Source organism: Hyla sarda, chromosome 4, assembly GCF_029499605.1.
Source record: "Hyla sarda isolate aHylSar1 chromosome 4, aHylSar1.hap1, whole genome shotgun sequence".
NCBI classification, from domain to species: Eukaryota; Metazoa; Chordata; class Amphibia; order Anura; family Hylidae; genus Hyla; species Hyla sarda.
Window position 1 is genome coordinate 221,501,652 of NC_079192.1, and position 23,514 is coordinate 221,525,165.

Genomic DNA, 23,514 nt, shown 5'->3' on the forward strand with positions numbered 1-23,514 from the left:
TTCTCTGTGTTACCTGTGGACCCTATTTTAACTTTAGACAATCCCTTCTTTTTAGAAAGGTCTCTTGAAAATGAGTGAATCACAAAGTGTTCCTTTGCTGGATCACAATCTGTTCCCTTGTGATCTATAATATTATAGTGTATTTGTTACGCCGAGCGCTCCGGGTCCCTGCTCCTCCCCGGAGCGCTCACGGCGTCTCTCTCCCTGCAGCGCCCCGGTCGGTCCCGCTGACCGGGAGCGCTGCACTGATATGGCCGTCGGGGATGCGATTCGCACAGCGGGACGCGCCCGATCGCGAATCGCATCCCAAGTCACTTACCCGTCCCGGTCCCCTGCTGTCATGTGCTGGCGCGCGCGGCTCCGCTCTCTAGGGCGCGCGTGCACCAGCTCTCTGAGACTTAAAGGGCCAGTGCACCAATGATTGGTGCCTGGCCCAATTAGCTTAATTGGCTTCCACCTGCTCCCTGGCTATATCACATCACTTCCCCTGCACTCCCTTGCCGGATCTTGTTGCCTTGTGCCAGTGAAAGCGTTTAGTGTTGTCCAAAGCCTGTGTTACCTGAACTCCTGCTATCCATCTTGACTACGAACCTTGCCGCCTGCCCCGACCTTCTGCTACGTCTGACCTTGCCTCTGCCTAGTCCTTCTGTCCCACGCCTTCTCAGCAGTCAGCGAGGTTGAGCCGTTGCTAGTGGATACGACCTGGTTGCTACTGCCGCAGCAAGACCATCCCGCTTTGCGGCGGGCTCTGGTGAACACCAGTAGCCTCTTAGAACCGGTCCACCAGCACGGTCCACGCCAATCCCTCGCTGACACAGAGGATCCACTACCTGTAAGCCGAATCGTGACAGTAGATCCGGCCATGGATCCCGCTGAGGTGCCGCTGCCAAGTCTCGCTGACCTTACCACGGTGGTCGCTCAGCAATCGCAGCAAATTGCCCAACAAGGACAGCAGCTGTCGCAGTTGACCGCCACGTTACAGCAACTTCTGCCTCTGCTACAGCAGCAACCATCTCCTCCGCCAGCTCCTGCACCTCCTCCGCAGCGAGTGGCCGCTCCTAGCCTCCGCTTGTCCCTGCCGGACAAATTTGATGGGGACTCTAGACTCTGCCGTGGATTTCTGTCTCAATGTTCCCTGCATATGGAGATGTTGTCGGACTTGTTTCCTACAGAACGGTCTAAGGTGGCGTTCGTAGAGAGCCATCTTTCAGGAAAGGCCTTGTCTTGGGCCACACCGCTCTGGGACCGCAATGATCCTGCCACAGCCACAGTCCAGTCCTTCTTCGCTGAAGTCCGTAGTGTCTTCGAGGAACCAGCCCGAGCTTCTTCTCCCGAGACTGCCCTGCTGAACCTGGTCCAGGGTAATTCTTCAGTGGGCGAGTACGCCATCCAATTTCGTACTCTTGCTTCCGAATTATCATGGAATAATGAGGCTCTCTGCGCGACCTTTAAAAAAGGCCTATCCAGTAGCATCAAGGATGTGCTGGCCGCACGAGAGATTCCTGCCAACCTGCAAGAACTTATCCATTTGGCCACCCGCATTGACATGCGTTTTTCTGAGAGACATCAGGAGCTCCGCCAGGAAAAAGACTTAGATCTCTGGGCACCTCTCCCACAGCATCCTTTGCAATCTACGCCTGGGCCTCCCGCCGAGGAGGCCATGCAAGTGGATCGGTCTCGCCTGACCCAGGAAGAGAGGAATCGCCGTAGGGAAGAAAATCTTTGTACTGTGCCAGTACCGAGCATTTCTTGGTGGATTGCCCTATTCGTCCTCCACGTCTGGGAAACGCACGCACGCACCCAGCTCACGTGGGTGTGGCGTCTCTTGGTTCAAAGTCTGCTTCTCCACGTCTCACGGTGCCCGTGCGGATTTCTCCTTCAGCCAATTCCTCCCTCTCAGCCGTGGCCTGCTTGGACTCTGGTGCCTCTGGGAATTTCATTTTGGAGTCTTTGGTGAATAAGTTCTGCATCCCGGTGACTCGTCTCGTCAAGCCGCTCTACATTTCCGCGGTCAACAGAGTTAGATTGGATTGCACCGTGCGTTACCGCACAAAACCCCTCTTAATGTGCATTGGACCCCACCACGAAAGGATTGAATTTTTCGTCCTCCCCAACTGCACCTCTGAGGTCCTCCTCGGTCTGCCATGGCTCCAGCTTCATTCTCCCACCCTTGACTGGACCACCGGGGAGATCAAGAACTGGGACTGCCTCTCCCCCCCTCCCAGTCCCGTCAGGCAAGCCTCAGTGCCTCCTCATGGCCCCCGTCCTGGTGTCACCCTGCCCCGTGCCAAGCTTCACCCTCTGCCCTCCCTCCCCATTCCCACTCCTGCTGTACTGCCTGCCGTTGAGGAAACCCTCCATTCTTTCCCGGTGTCCTCGTCCCAGGTAAAGCAGTTGTCGGACAAAAAAAGGGGGAGACCTAAGGGGGGGGGTACTGTTACGCAGAGCGCTCCGGGTCCCTGCTCCTCCCCGGAGCGCTCACGGCGTCTCTCTCCCTGCAGCGCCCCGGTCGGTCCCGCTGACCGGGAGCGCTGCACTGATATGGCCGTCGGGTATGCGATTCGCACAGCGGGACGCGCCCGCTCGCGAATCGCATCCCAAGTCACTTACCCGTCCCGGTCCCCTGCTGTCATGTGCTGGCGCTCGGCTCCGCTCTCTAGGACGCGCGCGCGCCAGCTCTCTGAGACTTAAAGGGCCAGTGCACCAATGATTGGTGCCTGGCCCAATTAGCTTAATTGGCTTCCACCTGCTCCCTGGCTATATCACATCACTTCCCCTGCACTCCCTTGCCGGATCTTGTTGCCTTGTGCCAGTGAAAGCGTTTAGTGTTGTCCAAAGCCTGTGTTACCTGAACTCCTGCTATCCATCTTGACTACGAACCTTGCCGCCTGCCCCGACCTTCTGCTACGTCTGACCTTGCCTCTGCCTAGTCCTTCTGTCCCACGCCTTCTCAGCAGTCAGCGAGGTTGAGCCGTTGCTAGTGGATACGACCTGGTTGCTACTGCCGCAGCAAGACCATCCCGCTTTACGGCGGGCTCTGGTGAACACCAGTAGCCTCTTAGAACCGGTCCACCAGCACGGTCCACGCCAATCCCTCGCTGACACAGAGGACCTGTAAGCCGAATCGTGACAGTATTATTTTAGCATTCAGGTGATTGAAGTGTGGCTTAAAAAAAGGGTTAAAAGTTAAATAAAATAGTCACAAAAAAGTACCCTATCAGATTCTCTTTAACTGATGCTGGTTGCTGTGGCATCCAGAGGCCTCTGGTCTGTCTTAAATTGAAGTTTATTAGGCTAGCCTGTGAGTGTAAGGCTATGTTCACACACAGTTTTGGTCCTGTTTTTAATGTTATCTTATAATCTCTTTGCAAGTTTAAGTGTGCAAAAAGAAGTAAACAGCATTATTATAGTATCATCCATAGGTGAGTCTACCCCTCACATATTTTTTAATATTTTATTATAACTTTTTCTGTGACAACACTGAAGAAATGACACTCTGCTATAATGTAAAGTATGAGTGCACAGCCTGTATAACACTGTTAAATGTTGTATCCCCTCAAAAATAACGCAACACTGTCATTAATGTCTAAACCTTGGCAACCCTAAGTGGAAAAGTCCAAATTGGGCTCAAAGTGTCAATATTTTGTCTGGCCACCATAATTTTGAACCACTGCCTAAGCCTCTTGGGCATGGAGTTTCACAGGAGGCCACTGAGGTCCTCTTCCACTCCTTCATGACAACATCACAAAGCTGGTGGATGGTACAATGCTAAAAAATTAAGGGGAACACTTAAACAACACAATGTAACTCCAAGTCAATCACATTTCTGTGGAATCACACTGTCCACTCAGGAAGCAACACTGATTGACAATAAATTTCCCATGCTGTTGTGCAAATGGAACAGACAACAGGTGGAAATTATAGGCAATTAGTCAGACCCCCCCCCCAATAAAGGAGTGGTTCTGCAGGTGGTGACCACAGACCACTTCTCAGTTCCTATGCTTCCTGGCTGATGTTTTGGTCACTTTTGAATGCTGGCAGTGCTTTCACTTTAGTGGTAGCATGAGACGGAGTCTACAACCCACACAAGTGGCTCAGGTAGTGCAGCTCATCCAGAATGGCACATTAATGCGAGCTGTAGCAAGAAGGTTTGCTGTGTCTGTCGGCGTAATGTCCAGAGCATGGAGGCGCTACCAGGAGACAAGCAAGTACATAAGGAGACGTGGAGGTGGCTGTAGGAGGGCAACAACCCAGCAGCAGGACTGATACCTCCGCCTTTGTGCAAGGAGGAGCAGGAGGAGCAGTGCAAGAGCCCTGCAAAATGACCTCCAGCAGGCCACAAATGTGCATGTGTCCACTCAAACGGTCAGAAACAGACTCCATGAGGGTGGTATGCGGGCCCGACGTCCACAGGTGGGGGTTGTGCTTACAGCCCAACACTGTGCAGGATGTTTGGCATTTGCCAGAGAACACAAAGATTGGCAAATTCGCCACTGGCGCCCTGTGCTCTTCACAGATGAAAGCAGGTTCACACTGAGCACATGTGACAGATGTGACAGAGTCTGGAGACGCCGTGGAAAACATTCTGCTGCCTGCAACATCCTCCAGCATGACCGGTTTGGTGGTGTGTCAGTAATCGGGTGGGGTGGCATTTCTTTGGTGGGCCGCACAGCCCTCCATGTGTTTGCCAGAGGTAGCCTGACTGCCATTAGACACCAAGATGAGATCCTCAGACCCTTTGTGAGATCATATGCTGGTGCAGTTGGTCATGGGTTCCTCCTAAGGCAAAACAATGCTAGACCTCATGTGGCTGGAGTGTGTCAGCAGTTCCTGCAAGAGGAAGGCATTGATGCTATGGACTGTCCTGCCTGTTCCTCAGACCTGAATACAATTGAGCACATCCGGGACATCACGTCTCGCTCCATTCACCAATACCACATTGCATAGTCCAGGTCGGGGAGGACATCCCTCAGGAGACCATCCGCCACCTCATCAGGAGCATGCCCAGGCGTTGTAGGGAGGTCATACGGGCACGTAGAGGCCACACACACTACTGAGACTCATTTTGACTTGTTTTAAGGACATTACATCAAAGTTGGATCAGCCTGCAGTGTGGTTTTCCACTTTGATTTTGAGTTTGACTCCATATCCAGACCTCCATAGGTTGATAAATTTGATTTCTTTTGATAATTTTTATGTGATTTTGTTGTCAGCACATTCAACTATGTAAAGAAGAAAGTATTTCATTTGATTAGTTCAATCAGATCTAGGATGTGTTATATTAGTGTTCCCTTTATTTTTTCGAGCAGTGCATAAACCAAACAAGACTAAAAACAATAACACACATAAAAACTTGTGATTACAGAAAGAAGCTGATGATCTGAGGATTGACAGGCTGACCCCCCCACCCCTTCCACCTCTGCAGCAATGCTGGCAGCACTCATATATTTCCTGAAGACCTCTGGATATGATGCTGAGCATGTGCACCCAACTTCTTTGGTTGCTGAGTTTCAGGGTCTTGGAAATCTTTTTATTGCCTATACCATGTTTATGTAGAACAACAATTCTTTTTTTCAGATTCTCAAAGAGTTCTTTGCCGTGAAGTGCAAGGTTAAACTTCCAGTGACCAGATTTAGAGAGCATTGTCACATTTTACACCTGGGACCATGTAACACTAACAATTCACATGACACCGGGAAGGGAAAATGCTCAATAGTAGGCTAAACACTAATTAAAAAACATCCCCACCAAGTACTGGTAGCAACAAAGGAGGAAAAAAAGACAAGTGAAAATAAGCAAAAATATGAAGGAATCATGCTATTTGTCATCAAGAAACGACGATCAATAGCAGATCGGGGGTGGGGGTGGGGTTAACTTTTGGTTTCCCCGTTCTGCCCATCCACAGTAGGCTGGGCAGAGCAGGAGAACCGACGACGACCGGCGCTGAAGTCCACTTACCCTTCAGCGGTGGCAGCGGGCGGCGATCAGCGGCGGTGATCGGTAGCAGAAGAGGACGGCGATGCAGCTTCCTGGATCCTATGTAAGCCGGTGAGTTGCCTAACAACATCTGGAGGGCTACAGTCTGAGACCACTATACAGTGGTCTCTAAACTTTACCCCTCCAGATGTTGCAAAACTACAACTCCCAGCATGCCCAGACAGCTGTTTGCTGTTTGGGCATGCTGGGATTTGCAGTTTTGCAACAGCTGGAGGGCTACAGTTTGGAGATCACTGTGCAGTGATCTCTAAACTGTGGCCCTCTAGATCTTGCAAAATTACAACTCCTAGCATGCCCACACAGCAGTTTTCTGTCTGTGCATGCTGGGATTTGTAGTTTTGAAACATCTGGAGGGCCACAGTTTGGAGGTCACTGTGCCGTGGTCTCTAAACTGTAGCCCTCCAGATGTTGCAAAACTGAAAATCACAGCATGCCCAAACAGCAAACAGCTGTCTCGGCATGCTGGGAGTTGTAGTTGCTTACCTCCAGCTGTTGCATAGCTACATCTCCCAGCATGCCCTTTGGCGATCAGTAGTTTTGAAACAGCTGGAGGCACACTGGTTGGAAAATACTGAGTTAGGTAACAGAACCTAACAGAAGGTTTTCCAACCAGTGTGCCTCCCAGCATGCACGGTCTGTCAGTACATGCTGGAAATTGTAGTTTTGAAATAGCTGGAGGTTTGCCCCCCCCTGTGAATGTACAAGGTACATTCATATGGGCAGGTTTACAGTGAGTTTCCTGCTTCAAGTATGAGCTGCAGCAAATTTTTCGCTGCAGTGCAAACTCCTAGCGGGAAACTCACTGTAAACCTGCCAATGCAAATGTACCCTAAAAACACTACACTACACTAACACAAAATAAAGGGTAAAACACTACATATACACCCCTTTACACTGTCCACCCCCCAATACAAATGAAAAACGTATAGTACGTTTTCAAAACGGAGCCTCCAGCTGTTGCAAAACACCAGGCATGCTGGGAGTTTAGCAACTGGAGGCACCCTGTTTTGGAATCACTGGCGTAGAATACCCCTATGTCCACCCCTATACAATGCATAATTTAGTCCTCTAATCCACATATGGAGTATTTCCGTACTTGGGAGAAATTGGACTACAAACTTTGGGGGACTTTTTCTCCTTTTACCCCTTATGAAGAGGAAAAGTTGGGGGCTACACCAGCCTGTTAGTGTAAAAAAATAAAACATTTCACACTAACATGCTGGTGTTGCCCCATCATTTTTATTTTCACAAGTGGTAAAAGGAAAAAAGACCCCCAAAATTTGTAATGCAATATCTCCTGAGTTCGGAAATACCCCATATGTGGGCGTAAAATGCTCTGCGGGCGCACAACAAGGCTCTGCAGTGAGAGTGCACTGTGTACATTTGAGGCCTAAATTGGTGATTTGCACAGGGGTGGCTGATTTTACAGCGGTTCTGACATAAACGCAAAAAAAATAAATACCCACACGTGACCCCATTTTGGAAACTACACATATGAGGTATTTCCTTACTCGAGAGAAATTGGGTTACAAATTTTGAGAGGATTTTTCTCCTTTTACCCCTTGTAAAAATTCAAAAGCTGGGTCTACAGGAACATGCGAGTGTAAAAAATTAAGATTGCAAATTTTCTCCTTCATTTTGCTGCTATTCCTGTGAAACAGCTAAAGGGTTAACACACTTACTGAATGTCATTTTGAATACTTTGAGGGGTGCAGTTTTTATAATGGGGTCATTTATGGGGTATTTCTAATATGAAGGCCCTTCAAATCCACTTCAAACCTGAACTGGTCCAAGAAAAATTCAGATTTTGAAAATTGCTGCTGAACTTTGAAGCCCTGATGTCTTCCAAAAGTAAAAACATGTCAACTTTATGATGCAAACATAAAATAGACATATTGTATATGTGAATCAAAATATAATTTATTTGGAATGTCTATTTCCATTACAACCAGAGAGCTTCAAAGTTAGAAAAATGCAAAATTTTCAATTTTTTCATAAAATTTTGGAATGTTTCACCAAGAAATTATACAATGTTACCACTAACATAAAGTAGAATATGTCACGAAAAAACAGTCTCGAAATCAGAATGAAAAGTAAAAGCATTCCAGAGTTATTAATGCGTAAAGTGAGAGTGGTCAGATGTGCAAAAAGGGTTTAAGGGGTTAAAGTGGTACTCTGGTGGAAAACTTTTTTTATTTAATCAACTGGTGCCAGAAAGTTAAACAGATTTGTAAATTACTTCTATTAAAAAATATTTTCAGTACTTATTAGCTGCTGAATATTACAGAGGAAATTATTTTCTTTTTGGAACACAGTGCTCTCTGCTGACATCATGACCACAGTGCTCTCTGCTGACATCGTTTTTAGGAACTGTCCAGAGCAGCATATGTTTTCTATGGGGATTTTCTCCTACTCTGGAAAGTTCTTAAAATGGACAGAGATGTCAGCAGAGAGCACGGTGGTCATCGTGCCAGCAGAGAGCACTGTGTTCCAAAAAGAAAATAATTTCCTCAGTATTCAGCAGCGAGTACTGGAAGGATTAAGATTTTTTTTTTTTTATAGAATTAATTTACAAATCTGTTTAACTTTCTGGCACCAGTTGATTAAAAAAAAAAGTTTTCCACTGGAGTACCCCTTTAATCAATCATTTAGACTCAGTCTTATATTTGGCTCCCCTTGCATGATGTAAATGTTTACTGTTCCTACATAGAAAGTGCAGACTTGTACCCAACAAGTGTCAGTAAGTGTCCACACAACCAGAAATGTTTTTTTTGTAACTAATTTTCTTTATTTCTTTAATAAATCTGATATTTACATTTCAATATGATACATGCAATATTAAAAATATATTTGTAGAGGATAAATGCTAAGCAAATATCTACAACAATATTGCCGTTTGGAACAGATTTTTAATTATAATATAAATACTGTTGTTTCCTATACATTTCATCTATGGAAAATATTAAGGGGATGTGTGAGCCCATGCCTGGTCATCGGCTGGCAGACATTATTTCTAAAATTTTGTTTCATTTCCCATCTGTAAAAGAAAAAAAAAATAATAATTTAAATCAGAAAATTGTATAAACCCATATAAGTACTTTGTGAGTAACAATTATATGCTGTACATTCATTATAGACTATTCCATGGTGGAGATATCATATCTATAAATACCACTGAAAGATGTCTTTTACTGATCGTCTCAGATGTATCATGTAGGTCTACAATAGTTGAACAGTATTGGATAGCGATGGGCACATGAAAAGATATATTCCTGAACAATGGTTTAGTGGCATTGGGGAATGGATAATAGTTTTTCTTATCTTCTTTATTATTCTGACATAAACCCCACTGTGAGCATGTAACATAGTAACATAGTTTGTAAGGTTGTAAAAAGACAAGTGTCCATTGAGCTCAACCTAAAACCTTACTGTGTTGATCCAGAGGAAGGCAAAAAAAAAAAACAATGAGGCTGATGCCCATTGCCCCATGACAGAGGAAAAATTCCTTCCCGACTCCAACATGGCAATCAGAATAAATCCCTGGATCAAAGTTCTGTCTCCATAAATCTAGTATCCATAACCTGTAATATTATATTTTTCCATAAAAACATATATATTCTACATAAAAATATAAGTAGGGGGGTGGGTGGGGGTTTGTAGTATACTTAGGTGGGAAGGGATGGGAGGAGGGGATTAGATGCACTGTTCCATAGGGCTGTGCGCCGCTCACTCTTAAAGGGGGATAGGGGATAAGATATCTGATCACGGGATCCCACCGCTGGGGACCCCCGCGATCTTTCCTGCAGCCCCTAGTCATCTGCAGCATGGAGCCGAAGTTTGCTCCGTGCCTGATGACTCACGATACAGGGGCCGTGGTTTGTGATGTCGCGCCCAGCCCCCTTAATGCAAGTCTATTGGAGGGGGCGTGACGGTGATCATGTCCCCTCCCATAGACTTGTATTAAGGGGGCGGGACGTGATGTCACGAACCGCCGGCCCCTGTATCCTGAGTCATCAGGCACGGAGCAAACTTCGGCTCCATGCTGCAGATGACTAGGGGCTGCAGGAGAAATCGTGGGGGTTCCCAGCAGTGGAACCCCCACAATCAGACATCTTGTCCCCTACCCCTTTAAGGAGTTCACCATGTCACAATTTCCATAAATAGTTCAGACCACTTAATGGTTGCTCTATTTTCTGGTCTACCTTAGTAGGTGAGGGTGGGAGCGGAGAAGAGTCGCTCTAGGAGTAGAGTGTGGGAAGAAGAGAAGTCAAAAGAGGTATACAGATTCTTCTGAATGTCTTATGGAAGAGTATTTCTTTGGGGATGCTTTTTTTGGGGGGAAGGGGGAGGGAGTTATTGTAGTTTATGGGTCAAAGGGTGTCAGCTCATGTACTACGAATCTGTTTGTTGCATGTATTACTTGTTGATTTTTTCCTTATCTTACAGTTATGCAAACAGTCACATGGAATGTTAAAGGTCTGTGATCCCCCCACCCATAAACGCAATATGGTTCGGAGACATCTCAAACGTTTCTCTCCTGATGTTGCTTTGCTACAGGAGACACATCTGGATGAGGGGGACATCCTTAGAATACAAAAATGGTGGGTGGGGAAGGTCATTGGAGCACCAGCAGTAGAGCAAAAAGCCGGGGTTTTGATTTTATTTAGCAAGTCTTTTTCTTACCAACTTTTGTCCACATCTTCAGACATGGAGGGAAGGTGGTGTAGGGCCTTCTTTAAATCAGCATTGAGAGTATGAAATCTTTAATGCTTACAAGCCAAATAATGATAATTGCTGTTTCTTGGACTGCTTAGCTTTGCAGATACAGAAGGGGTGGTGGGTAGTGTTGAGCGGCATAGGCCATATTCGAATTCGCGAATATTCGCGAATATATGGACGAATATTCGTCATATTCGCGAATATTCGCATATTCGCAATATTCTCGCTTATGCGAATATTCGCGTGTGCGAAAATTAACATATACGAAAATTTGCATATGCAAAAATTAGCATAAACGAAAATTCGCATATGTGAACATTTGCATATACGAAAATTCGCATATGTGAACATTTGCTAGTGCGAAAATTCGCATATGTGAACATTTGCATATACGAAAATTCTCATATGTGAACATTTGCAAGTGCGAAAATTCGCATATGTGAACATTTGCATATGCAAATTTTCGCATACGCGTAAATTCGCGCGGCGGTCTCACACAGTAGTATTAGAGCCTTCTTTACACCACACAAGCTGGAAGCAGAGAGGGATGATCACTGTGATGTGTACTGTGAAAAAAAAAAAAAATGAATATTCGTAATTACGAATATATAGTGCTATATTCGCGACTATTCGTGAATATGCGATATTCGCGAATAAAATTCGAATTGCGAATATTCGCGAGCAACACTAGTGGTGGGCAGATTATGAGCAACATAATTTTTCTCCGGATGTGGATCCCCATATATATTATGATGCAGCTAAGTCGGTGTTGAGGGGCTGTATCACTGCCTATGTGCGCAGTACTGGAGACCGCATCTCCAGAAGGATATAGATACTCTAGAGAGAGTTCAGAGAAAAGCTACTAAACTTGTACATGGATTGCAGGATAAAACTTACCAGGAAAGATTAAAGGATCTTAAAGCTGTACTCTGGTGGAAAACTATTTTCTTTTAAATCAACTGGTGCCAGAAAGTTAAACAGATTTGTAAATGACTTCTATTTAAAAATCTTAATCCTTCCAGTACTTATTAGCTGCTGAATAAATCCCCTGAGAAAATCCCCATAGCAAACATATGCTGCTCTGGACAGTTCCTAAAATGGACAGAGATGCCAGCAGAGAGCATTGTGCTTGTGATGTCAGTAGAGAGCTCTGTGTTCCAAAAAGAAAATAAATTGATCTGTAGTATTCAGCAGCTAAGAAATACTGGAAGGATTAAGATTTTTTAATAGAAGTAATTTACAAATCTATTTAACTTTCTGGCACCAGTTGATTTAAAAAAAAAAGTTTTCTACTGGAGTACCATTTAACATGTACAGCTTGGAAGAAAGACGAGACCGAGGGGATATGATAGAGACTTTTAAATACGTATAGGGAATCAACACGGTAAAGGAGGAGAGCATATTTAAAAGAAGAAAAACTACCACAAGAGGACATAGTTTTAAATTAAAGGGGAAAAAGTCTAAAAGTAATATGAGGAAGTATTACTTTACTGAGACAGTAGTGGATGCATGGAATAGCCTTCCTGCAGAAGTGGTCGCTGCAAATACAGTGAAGGAGTTTAAAGGGGTACTCAGCTGTCACGCCCCCTCCCATAGGCTTGCATTGAGGGTGCGGAGCGTGACGTCACACGGGTGCGAGGCCGTAAGATCACAAAGCTCTGGCCCCCGTGATCGCCAGTAATCAGACCCGGAGCGAACATGCTCCGGGGACTGATTATAACTGGGTGCTGTGTGCAAGATCACGGGGGTCCCCAGCGGCGGGACCCCCGCGATCAGGCATCTTATGCTCTATACTTTGGATAGGGGATAAGATGTCTTAGCGCCGGAGTACCCCTTTAAGCATGCATGGGATAAGCATAAGGCTATCCTTCATATAAGATAGGGCCAGGGACTATTGAAAGGATTCAGATTGTTGGGCAGACTAGATGGGCAAAATGGTTCTTATCTGCCAACACATTCTATGTTTCTATGTGGCGTCATCCAAGAAATCTATAGCGAAGCAGATTTCTAAGAACGAGGAACGGCTCAGAAAGGCCTACATGGCATTTCTGGCATCGCCCACCGACTTTTTTAAGCAAGAATGGCAGGTAGCTAGGACTGATTATGACTCTTGGGGGAAGAAGAGGGAGAACCTTGATAGATCGTACATGGATGCTACACTGTTCCGGTTTGGTAATAAACCTGGGAAATTGTTAACCCTATTTGCTAAGGGTGCTCACGCACCTACCCATATCCGTTGTTGAGGGATGTGAGAGGGCTTAATGTTACCAACCCTAAGGATATTAGTGCCTTATTGTGGGAATACTTCAAGGATCTTTATACTGACTTTCATCAGGACTCCCCCTTTCCTCAGAAAATGGCTGGTTGAAGCTAATCTTCCTTCTTTGACAGATGAGGAACGAAGTAAACTGAACACCCCTGTGACCTCTGAGGAATTACATGCAGCAATTAAACCCTTACCATTGGGTAATGCACCAGGGCCGGACGTTTTTTCTGGTGATTTTTATAAGCTATTACTTCCGGAAGTGTCACCGCCGTTGTTGACGTTGTTTAATTCTTACTTCGACGGTTCGGGCATATCGGAGGTAAAGATTATGCCACTCTGGATTGGTATAGACCCATCTCGCTTATTTATGTCGATTTGAAGGTACTCTCCAAAATCATGGCTGATCGCCTGGCTTCGGTGCTTCCCCGCCTTATTCATCCTTCCCAGGTGGGCATCGTATGTGGGAGAGCAGTGGTGGCAAATATTCGCAAGGTTCTGGCTGTCCTGGATGATGTTCATCTCCACCCGGACTTACATCCATCTTCCACTATCTTATCAACTGACGCAGAGAAGACCTTCAGGGTTCCCCTTTGTCCCCTCTGTTATTCAACCTAGCTTTTGAACCCCTAGTCTGGTATTTCATTGTCACGATGCCGGCTGGCAGGTAGTGGATCCTCTGTGCCAGAGAGGGATGGCGAGGACCGCGCTAGTGGACCGGTTCTAAGCCACTACAGGTTTTCACCAGAGCCCGCCGCAAAGCGGGATGGTCTTGCTGCGGCGGTAGTGACCAGGTCGTATCCACTAGCAACGGCTCACCTCTCTGGCTGCTGAAGATGCTGAAAATAGGCGCGGTACAAGGGAGTAGGCAGAAGCAAGGTCGGACGTAGCAGAAGGTCGGGGGCAGGCGGCAAGGATCGTAGTCAGGGGCAACGGCAGGAGGTCAGGAACACGGACTAGGAACAGACAAGGGAACGCTTTCACTAGGCACAAGTGCAACAAGATCCGGCAAGGGAGTGCAGGGGAAGTGAGGTGATATAGGGAAGTGCACAGGTGGGAGCCAATTAAGCTAATTGGGAAGATTGGGCCAGGCACCATCATTGGTGCACTGGCCCTTTAAATCGCAGAGACCCGGCGCGCGCGCGCCCTAGGGAGCGGGGCCGCGCGCGCCGGGACAGGACCGAGGGAGAGCGAGTCAGGTACGGGGGCCGGGGTGCGCATCGCGAGCGGGCGCTATCCGCATCGCGAATCGCATCCCGGCTGAAGGCGGACCCGCAGCGCACCCGGTCAGTGGATCTGACCGGGGCGCTGCAACAACGAAGATGAGGCGAGCGCTCCGGGGAGGAACGGGGACCCGGAGCGCTCGGCGTAACAGTACCCCCCCCCTTGGGTCTCCCCCTCTTCTTGGGGCCAAAGAACCTGAGGAAAAAAAACTCAATTTTTCCGTGATGAGGTCCGATGCAAATTAGGAGGGGTTCTGTGTGGAAACGTACGAGACAGTCCAATCTTTTATTGTAAAAACAATAGATGTAGAGGGGTCTGGCGAGACTGGTCACAGGAACGTAGAACCTGTTGATGAGAGAGGCCAAAAAAAATTTTCCTGCAGATCCGGAATCCAAGAAGAGCATAGTAGAGAAGGAGAAGGTAGAGGCAGATATCCGCACAGGCACAGTAAGGCGTGGAGAAGCAGAGTTGACATCAAGAACTGTGTCACCTTTGTGCGGAGTCAGCGTACGTCTTTCCAGGCGGGGAGGACGGATAGGACAATCCTTCAGGAAGTGTTCGGTACCGGCATAGTACAGGCAAAGATTCTCCATGCGGCGTCGTGTCCTCTCTTGAGGTGTCAAGCGAGACCGGTCAACTTGCATAGCCTCCACGGCGGGAGGCACAGGAACGGTTTGCAGAGGACCAGAGGAGAGAGGAGCCGGGGAGAAAAAACGCCTCGTGCGAACAAAGTCCATATCCAGGCGGAGCTCCAGACGCCATCCGGAAAAACGCATGTCAATGCGAGTGGCAAGATGAATGAGTTCATGTAGGTTAGCAGGAGTCTCTCGTGCGGCCAGAACATCTATAATGTTGCTGGATAGGCCTTTTTTAAAGGTCGCGCAGAGAGCCTCACTATTCCAGGACAACTCGGAAGCAAGAGCACGGAACTGAATGGCGTACTCGCCAACGGAAGAAACACCCTGGGCCAGGTTCAGCAGGGCAGTCTCGGCAGAAGAAGCTCGGGCAGGCTCCTCGAAGACACCACGGACCTCAGCGAAGAAGGACTGGACTGTGGCTGTGGCAGGATCATTGCGGTCCCAGAGTGGTGTGGCCCCAGACAAGGCCTTTCCAGAAAGGAGACCACGGCAGAGTCTAGAGTCCTCATCAAATTTGTCCGGCAGAGACAAGCAGGGGTTAGGAGCGGCCGGTTGCTGCGGAGGAGTTGCAGGAGCCGGCGGAGGAGATGGTTGTTGCAGTTGCAGCTGCTGTAACTGTGACTCCAGTTGCTGTGTCACGGTGGACAAGTATGCCAGCTGGTGATTTTGTTGGGTGATCATCGTGGAAATGTCGGCAAGACTTGACAGCGGCACCTCAGCGGAATCCATGGCCGGACGCTGCGGAGGAGTTGCAGGAGACGGCGGAGGAGATGGTTGTTGCAGTTGCAGCTGCAGTGTCAGTGGCAGCAGCTGCTGTAACTGTGAGTTCAGTTGCTGTTCCACGGAGGACAAGTATGCCAGCTGGTGATTTTGTTGGGTGATCATCGTGAAAATGTCGGCAAGACTTGACAGCGGCACCTCAGCGGAATCCATGGCCGGATCTACTGTCACGATGCCGGCTGGCAGGTAGTGGATCCTCTGTGCCAGAGAGGGATGGCGAGGACCGCGCTAGTGGACCGGTTCTAAGCCACTACAGGTTTTCACCAGAGCCCGCCGCAAAGCGGGATGGTCTTGCTGCGGCGGTAGTGACCAGGTCGTATCCACTAGCAACGGCTCACCTCTCTGGCTGCTGAAGATGCTGAAAATAGGCGCGGTACAAGGGAGTAGGCAGAAGCAAGGTCGGACGTAGCAGAAGGTCGGGGGCAGGCGGCAAGGATCGTAGTCAGGGGCAACGGCAGGAGGTCAGGAACACGGACTAGGAACAGACAAGGGAACGCTTTCACTAGGCACAAGTGCAACAAGATCCGGCAAGGGAGTGCAGGGGAAGTGAGGTGATATAGGGAAGTGCACAGGTGGGAGCCAATTAAGCTAATTGGGAAGATTGGGCCAGGCACCATCATTGGTGCACTGGCCCTTTAAATCGCAGAGACCCGGCGCGCGCGCGCCCTAGGGAGCGGGGCCGCGCGCGCCGGGACAGGACCGAGGGAGAGCGAGTCAGGTACGGGGGCCGGGGTGCGCATCGCGAGCGGGCGCTATCCGCATCGCGAATCGCATCCCGGCTGAAGGCGGACCCGCAGCGCACCCGGTCAGTGGATCTGACCGGGGCGCTGCAACAACGAAGATGAGGCGAGCGCTCCGGGGAGGAACGGGGACCCGGAGCGCTCGGCGTAACATTCATATTATTGAGAAGGTATTAAGGTGGGTGCGACGACTCGCTTTTTGCGGATGATATTTTGTTATTTTTGGTCGACCCAATTAGAGACCTGGGGGGGAATTTTTGCTACGTTTACGGATTTTGGTCACGCGTCCAGTTTTCGGGTCAATATAGCGAAGAGTGTCCTACTGGACATATGACAGGTTACATGCCTGTCTGATGAGCAAAATGCTTGGATCCTTCCCGTTCCAATAGCTATTTTGTATGCCTCCATCCTATATCTGGAGATTCACATAGGCTGCACTCCTATATATATGCTTAACTATCCCCTGCTTTTCCAAAAGTTTATTGATGAATTGCATAGGTGGCAGACTCTCCCTCTCCCCTTAATAGCCAGGTGTTATTTTCTCAAGTTGATGAGCTTTTCTAAGCTGTTATATCCCATGCAGACTATCCCAGTACTATTAAAGCATTAAGATGTAGATAAGCTGAACTCTGAATTTGTTAGATTTATATGGGCTGAAAAGAGACATGGGATTGTGCTTAGGAAACTGATGTTGCCAAAGGAGCAAGGGGGGGTTAACTTCCCAGATATCCGACACTACAACTAAGTGCGTCTGTTGAGACAGAGTGTATTGGATGAAGGGCACTAGTACCTATTTGGTCTATCTAATGGAGGAAGGTTTGGTGGCCCCCTGGTCGTTGTCTGCTCTACTCCACACTCGCTACGCCGCCTTGCCGTTTACAGTTAAACGTAGCCTGCTGCGTAGCCACACTATCATGGTGTGGAAGGCACAATGCACAGTTCATTAGAACAGCAGCACAGGTAAATAGGAAACAAAATGGCACAATTCATTAGGGGGCAGATGCACAGTTCATTAGTTGGCATAATGAAACTGTACATTAGGGGCATTGTGGCACAGTTCATCTACGATGGAATTGCTCACTACTATTAATACTCACTACTTTTGTTCATACAAAGTTGGTATTTTGGCCTCCTTCTTGTCTGGTTTAATATATGTAATTCCTTTTATATACAATACGGCTAGCACAATTTTTGTAACTTGGTTTTATGTGATTTATTTGTACTGGGTAAATATAGGATGTAGTACTAGTAGTATTGTCGCATCCTTTATGTGCTCCACACTTTGTAATACATTTTCTTAAGCTGGTTTGCTACATGTCAAACTGTCTGCCTTCTACCACTGTTATATGAAGCTTTGCAGGTAATTGGAAACTGTTTCACATTGAGTCCACTGTTAAGAAAGTATACACTAAGCTTGTGGTGGTTTGGGGCACTGTATAAGCAAAACAGAGGCTGAACCACTATATGAATATAAAAAAAAAAAAAATGTATTGCCTATAAAATAACAATGCTTAAAATCTTTTCTTATAGCTCTATGTTGTGCCCTTCCTAATTCTTTTTCGTACTATGTAAGAAATATATGATTAAATAACCAACTTGCTCTGTCAGCTTTGATAGGATAGTCTCAAGCTATGTAAGAACAAGCCCCCAACTGGTCAAACCCACTTAGCTATTTAAGAAGACCTGTGGCCACCCCAAAAATATAGATAGTTTTATACCATGTGATAGCTTAAGGTGCCCTGAGTATCCTGTTGTTTATGCTTCATTGACATGCCACCCCCATTTCTGACAGATTGGGGTTTTGGTGCTTGTCTGACAATTCCAGGACTCTTTCATTACACACACCGGAGTCTACATTATAGGGGACCCACCACCTCTACAATGTGCTCACATCTATCGTTGTGTGGTGGAGCCATCTGGTGCATTCTTGTCTATTGGAGGGAGCGTGACGGCCGTCACGCCCCCTCCCATAGACATGAATGGAGGGGGCGTGGTGTGACGTCACGAGGGGGCCGTGGCATTACGTCACGTCTCCAGTCCAGGAAACAAAGAGCTTTCCAAGACTGGAGACGCAGCCCCGCATAGAATGCAGGTGCTGCACGGAGATCATGTGGGGTCCCAGCGGGGGGGCCCCCCGTGATCAGAGATCTTATTCTCTATCCTTCAGATAAGGGATAAGATGTCTTTGGCCGGATAACCCCTTTACTAATACCATGTCATTTTTAGATCCCACATTGTACACTGATAAATTCATTACACTGCTAATGTTTATGATGCCATAAATCTAAATGATAAAAATAACCACAAAAAGGGAGCTTAGATTTAACAGTATGCTTCATCTCCTAAATTACACTAGTAATGCTAGAGGCAGCCAGAACTTTATAAATCAGGTTTGTCTATGTAGGATATGTAGTGCTTTTTCCAGAAAAACTGGCATTCAGCCGATATGAAGATGTATTTGAAAAATGTATATCAGTACAGAATTTTGGATCCATTTAGATAAAAGCCCAGAAATGGTTCAAGGATGGATATTCAATGTAAATAGCTCATGGGCTCAATTGCCCTTGTGGCCTATAGCTAAGCTAATGTGTCTAAGTACTTACACTCAATTCTCCATTAATGCTTTGTTTTGCAAATCCATTTACGAAGGAAATATTTTCTGTTTCCTATAGTAAAAACAATAGAAAAAGAACATCAGTCTTAAAACATGAGGGTATAGACTTATTCACTGCTATTTTGTATTATTATTAGGGATGAACGAATCGAATCTGTCGAGTCCGAATTCGTTACGAATTTCCGGAAAAATTCGCTTTGCAACGAATGCGAATATCGCTGCGATTCATTTGCACAAATCACTTCTTTAACCCCTTAAGGGCCAGGGTTTTTTCCGTTTTTGTACTTTCATTTTTTCCTCCTTACCTTTAAAATATCATAACTCTTTCAATTTTGCACCTAAAAATCCATATGATGGCTTATTTTTTGCGCCACCAATTTTACTTTGTAATGGCATCATTAATTGTACCCACAAATCTACGACAAAATGGAAAAAAAATCAGTGTGCGACAAAATTGAAGAAAAAACACCATTTTGTAATTTTTGGGGGCTTCCGTTTCTATGCAGTACATTTTTCGGTAAAAATGACACCTTATCTTTATTCTATAGGTCCATAAGATTAAAGGTTTGATTTTGTCGTAGTTCTGGAAAAAATCATAACTACATGCAGGAAAATTTATACGTTTAAAATTGTCATCTTCTGACCCCTATAACTTTTTTATTTTTTTGCGTACAGGGTGGTATGGGCTCTTTTTTGCGCCGTGATCTGAAGTTTTTATCAGTACCATTTTTGTATTGATCGGACTTTTTGATCGCTTTTTATTCCTTTTTTCATGATATAAAAAGGGACCAAAAATACACTATTTTGGACTTTTTTGCGCATACGCCATTGACCATGCGGTTTAATTAACTATATATTTTTATAATTCGGACATTTCCACACGCGGCAATACCACATATGTTTATTTTTATTTTTATTGACTCAGGTTTTTTTTTTTTTTAATGGGAAAAGGGGGCTGATTCAAACTTTTATTAGGGAAGGGGTTAAATGATTGTTATTCACTTTTTTAAAAACTTTTTTTCGGTAATGTTATAGCCCCCATAGGGGGCTATAACACTGCACACACTGATCTTTTACATTGACCAATGGTTTCTCATGGGAAACCATTGATCAATGATTCTGCTGCTTGACTCAGTGATCGGACAACAGGAGGCTGGTAAGGGGACCCTCCTGCTGTCCTACAGCTGTTTGGGATGCCGCGATTTCACCGCGGCGATCCCGAACAGCTCCCTGAGCTAACCGGCATTGGTTTACTTTCACTTTAGACGCGGCGTTCATCTTTGAATGTCGCGTCTAAAGGGTTACTAGCTTGTAGTGTTGCTCGCGAATATTCGCAATTCGAATTTTATTCGCGAATATCGCATTTTCGTGAGTTCGCGAATATTCGTGAATATAGCACTATATATTCGTAATTACGAATATTCTTATTTTATTTTTTTTACAGTACACATCACAGTGATCACCCCTCTCTGCTTCCAGCTTTTGTGGTGTAAAGAAGGCTCTAATACTACTGTGTCAGACTCGCGTGCAAATTTTCGCATATGCGAACATTTGCATATGTTAATTTTCGCATATGCAAATTTTCAGTTATGCTAATTTTTTATATGCTAATTTTCGCATGTGCTAAATAAACGCGAATATTACGAATATGCGAATTTAGCGAATATATGACGAATATTCGTCCATATATTTGTGAAATATCGCAAAATCGAATATGGCCTATGCCGCTCAACACTACTAGCTTGTGGCACCGCAATCAGTGCCGCACGCTATTAACCCCGGATCTCGGCCGTTGTTAGAGGCTGGGCCAGACCTGCCATGACAGGGGCCATGCCGTGGCCCCTGCGTTATAGTAAGGGAGAGGACTCAGGAAGTACCGGTACGTCCTTGGTCCTAAAGGGGTTAAACTGCATTTAGTGCGGTCCAGGGCATCTAAGATGGTGGCTCCACATGTCAGGACATGACGCAAGGAATCCTGGGAAGTTGGGAACAAGGATAGGCGGGATGACCCTGAATCACATGCAGCATTGCAGCATGCAGCCTATCAGCAGCCAGTAACCCCTGTGATGTCACAGCCCTATATAATCAGCAGCCATCTTGCGGCCACCCATATCAGCGTTTTATTGCAGAGAGAAAGGGACAGAGAGCCGTATGTGTTGCACAGAAAAGCATTTTTTCAGCAGCAATTCACCTCAAGTCAAAATCCAGCCTAGAAGCACTGATAGGGAAGGGAGAGTGATTTAGAGAGAAAGTGCAATTGTGGGTGTATTACAGCAGCAATTCCCCTCAAGCCCAAATCAAGCCTAGAAGCACTGATAGGGAAGGGAGAGAGATGGAGAAAGAAAGTGCAATTGTGGGTGTATTACAGCAGCGATTCACCTCAAGCCCAAATACAGCCTAGAAGCACTGATAGGGAAGGGAGTAGTGTTGCTCACGAATATTCGCAATTCGAATATTCGTTGCGAATATCGTATATTCGTGAATTCGCGAATATTACGAATTTCGCGATTAAAATTCAAACTTTTTTTCAAAGTGTTTTAAAAACTGAGCACATTGTAGTGATCTCGTTCGACTGATAAATGCAATGCTTGTATCATTTCATTAAAGACCCAGGGATGAGACTGTGAGGCAAAAGGTTTATGCATGCGAATATTCGCAATACGAATATTCGCAATGCGAATGTTCGTGGAAATTCTGCCCTACTTATGCCTGTGAGCCAATGAGAGTTCTGCAAGCACAGTTGTCAGAAATTAGCGACGTCCCTAGCAATGTCTTTCGCATGATGTTATAGCGCGCATGCGCAGACGAGCAGAATTTTGCTATTAATTTCGCATTCGCAATAACGAAATTTCGCAATTCAAAAAAACGTCACGAATATAACGAATATTCGAATTTCACGAATATGGGATGAATATTCGTCCTCATATTCGCGAAATATCGCGAATTCGAATATGGCATATGCCGCTCATCACTAGAAGGGAGAGAGACTGAGAGAGAAAGTGCAGTTTTGGGTGTAGTACACAGCGACTGTGTGCTGCAGCACTGGTGTGTACAACAACTGAAAAGCTAATAGTAGTAAGCCAGTTAGGGTGAGCAGAGCACTAAAAGCCACAATCACCTGCTATTAGTTCATAATACTGGTTGAGTAGCGGAGCATATTGTCCTCTCTTAAGAGTAACCTGTGCGTACATAGGTGGTATACCATTTTGTTCCTGTTAAAGTCTTAAGGGCCTAGTTACTTTGAAAGGCCAGCCAAAAGTACACACCTGCTGCTGTTCTAGACTAAAACTGTATTAAGTGTAGTGGAGCGCAATGTACTCCCCTTATAAGTGCATACCACGTACGTACATCTAAGTGGTGTACCATTTTGTTCCTGTTAAAGTCTTAAGGGCCTAGTTACTGTGAAAGGCCAGCCAAAAGTACACACCTACTGGTCTTGTAGATAAATACTGTTTGAAGCGTAGTGGAGCGCATTGTACTCCCCTCATAAGTGCATACCACGTACGTACATCTAAGTGGTGTACCATTTTGTTCCTGTTAAAGTCCTAAGGGCCTAGTTACTGTGAAAGGCCAGCCAAAAGTACACACTTGCTGGTGTTGTAGACAAATGCTGTTTTAAGCTTAGTGAAGCGTATTGTCCTCCCCTCATATACGCACTAAGTATGTCAGGCAGAGAAGTACCAGGACGTGCACAGAGGAGTGGCAGAGGCCTAAATTCATCAGGTGCAGTCAGAGGTCGCAGCAGACTAGGGGGGAGTGGCAGCTAGCGATTGTGTCTCGACCAACAACCCATCTGCTGTCATCGATTGGTTAACACGATCATCCACTTCATCACAAGTGACAGCTGACACCCCCAGTCAACAGTTGGTGGGTTCCTCAGACACAACTCTCAGTTGGCATGGCCCGTGAGCAGTCCCTGTCCTCCCATTGCCTCTGTCCTATGCTGTTCCCTCCCCCACAGAAGTATCTTATGTTGTGGGTTCAGCTGCACTATTTAGGGAGGTGGTGTCACGAATGTTCAGGCTCCTGAAGCAGATACTGTTGAGGAACCTGAGGAGGATATCAGTGACGTGCAGACACAACTCGATAATGATGAAGCCAATCACACTTGGGAGACGGGTGCAGAAGGGGCTTCATCATCATCAGGACAAGAGGGTTGCAGGTTGCCCATGAGGCAGCAGCTGAGCCAGCAAGGTGGTAGCATGGTTGGCAGTCAGCATGGTGACAGAAGTGGAAAGTCTGGAGCCAAACATGCCCAGGGTAGACCACCTGCTTTGCGGAAGCCTACCTACCCAGGAGGTAGTGGAACAGGACTTCCTGGAGTCGGTGGCAGTAGCAGTCAACCAGTGCGGACTGTTGGGTAGGAAATCAGCTACTTGGCGGTGTGGCAGCTTTTCATCAAGCATCGGGAGGAGGTTAACATGGTCACATGCAAGTTGGCAGAAGGTGAAGCGTGGCTAGGGTCCCAATGTTGGCAGCACGGCACTGCATCAACATATGCAGCGTCACCATAAAGCGGCCTGGGAGAACCATGGCTCT

The 23,514-nt window shown here is 46.4% G+C and overlaps 1 protein-coding gene across 1 annotated transcript in view; it reads right to left on the bottom strand.

Annotated features, from left to right (window-relative positions):
• Positions 1-8,894: 8,894 nt before the first annotated feature.
• The window catches only part of LOC130367440 (chloride anion exchanger-like), a 79,305-nt gene continuing 64,685 nt past the window's right edge, over positions 8,895-23,514 (bottom strand). Inside the window, exons 19-20 of the mRNA XM_056569860.1 lie at positions 18,965-19,027; positions 8,895-9,034 (exon numbers count right to left, since the gene is read on the bottom strand). Coding sequence (XP_056425835.1) covers positions 9,011-9,034; positions 18,965-19,027 — 87 coding nt within the window. The 3' untranslated portion in view covers positions 8,895-9,010. The remainder of the gene's footprint in view (positions 9,035-18,964; positions 19,028-23,514) is intronic.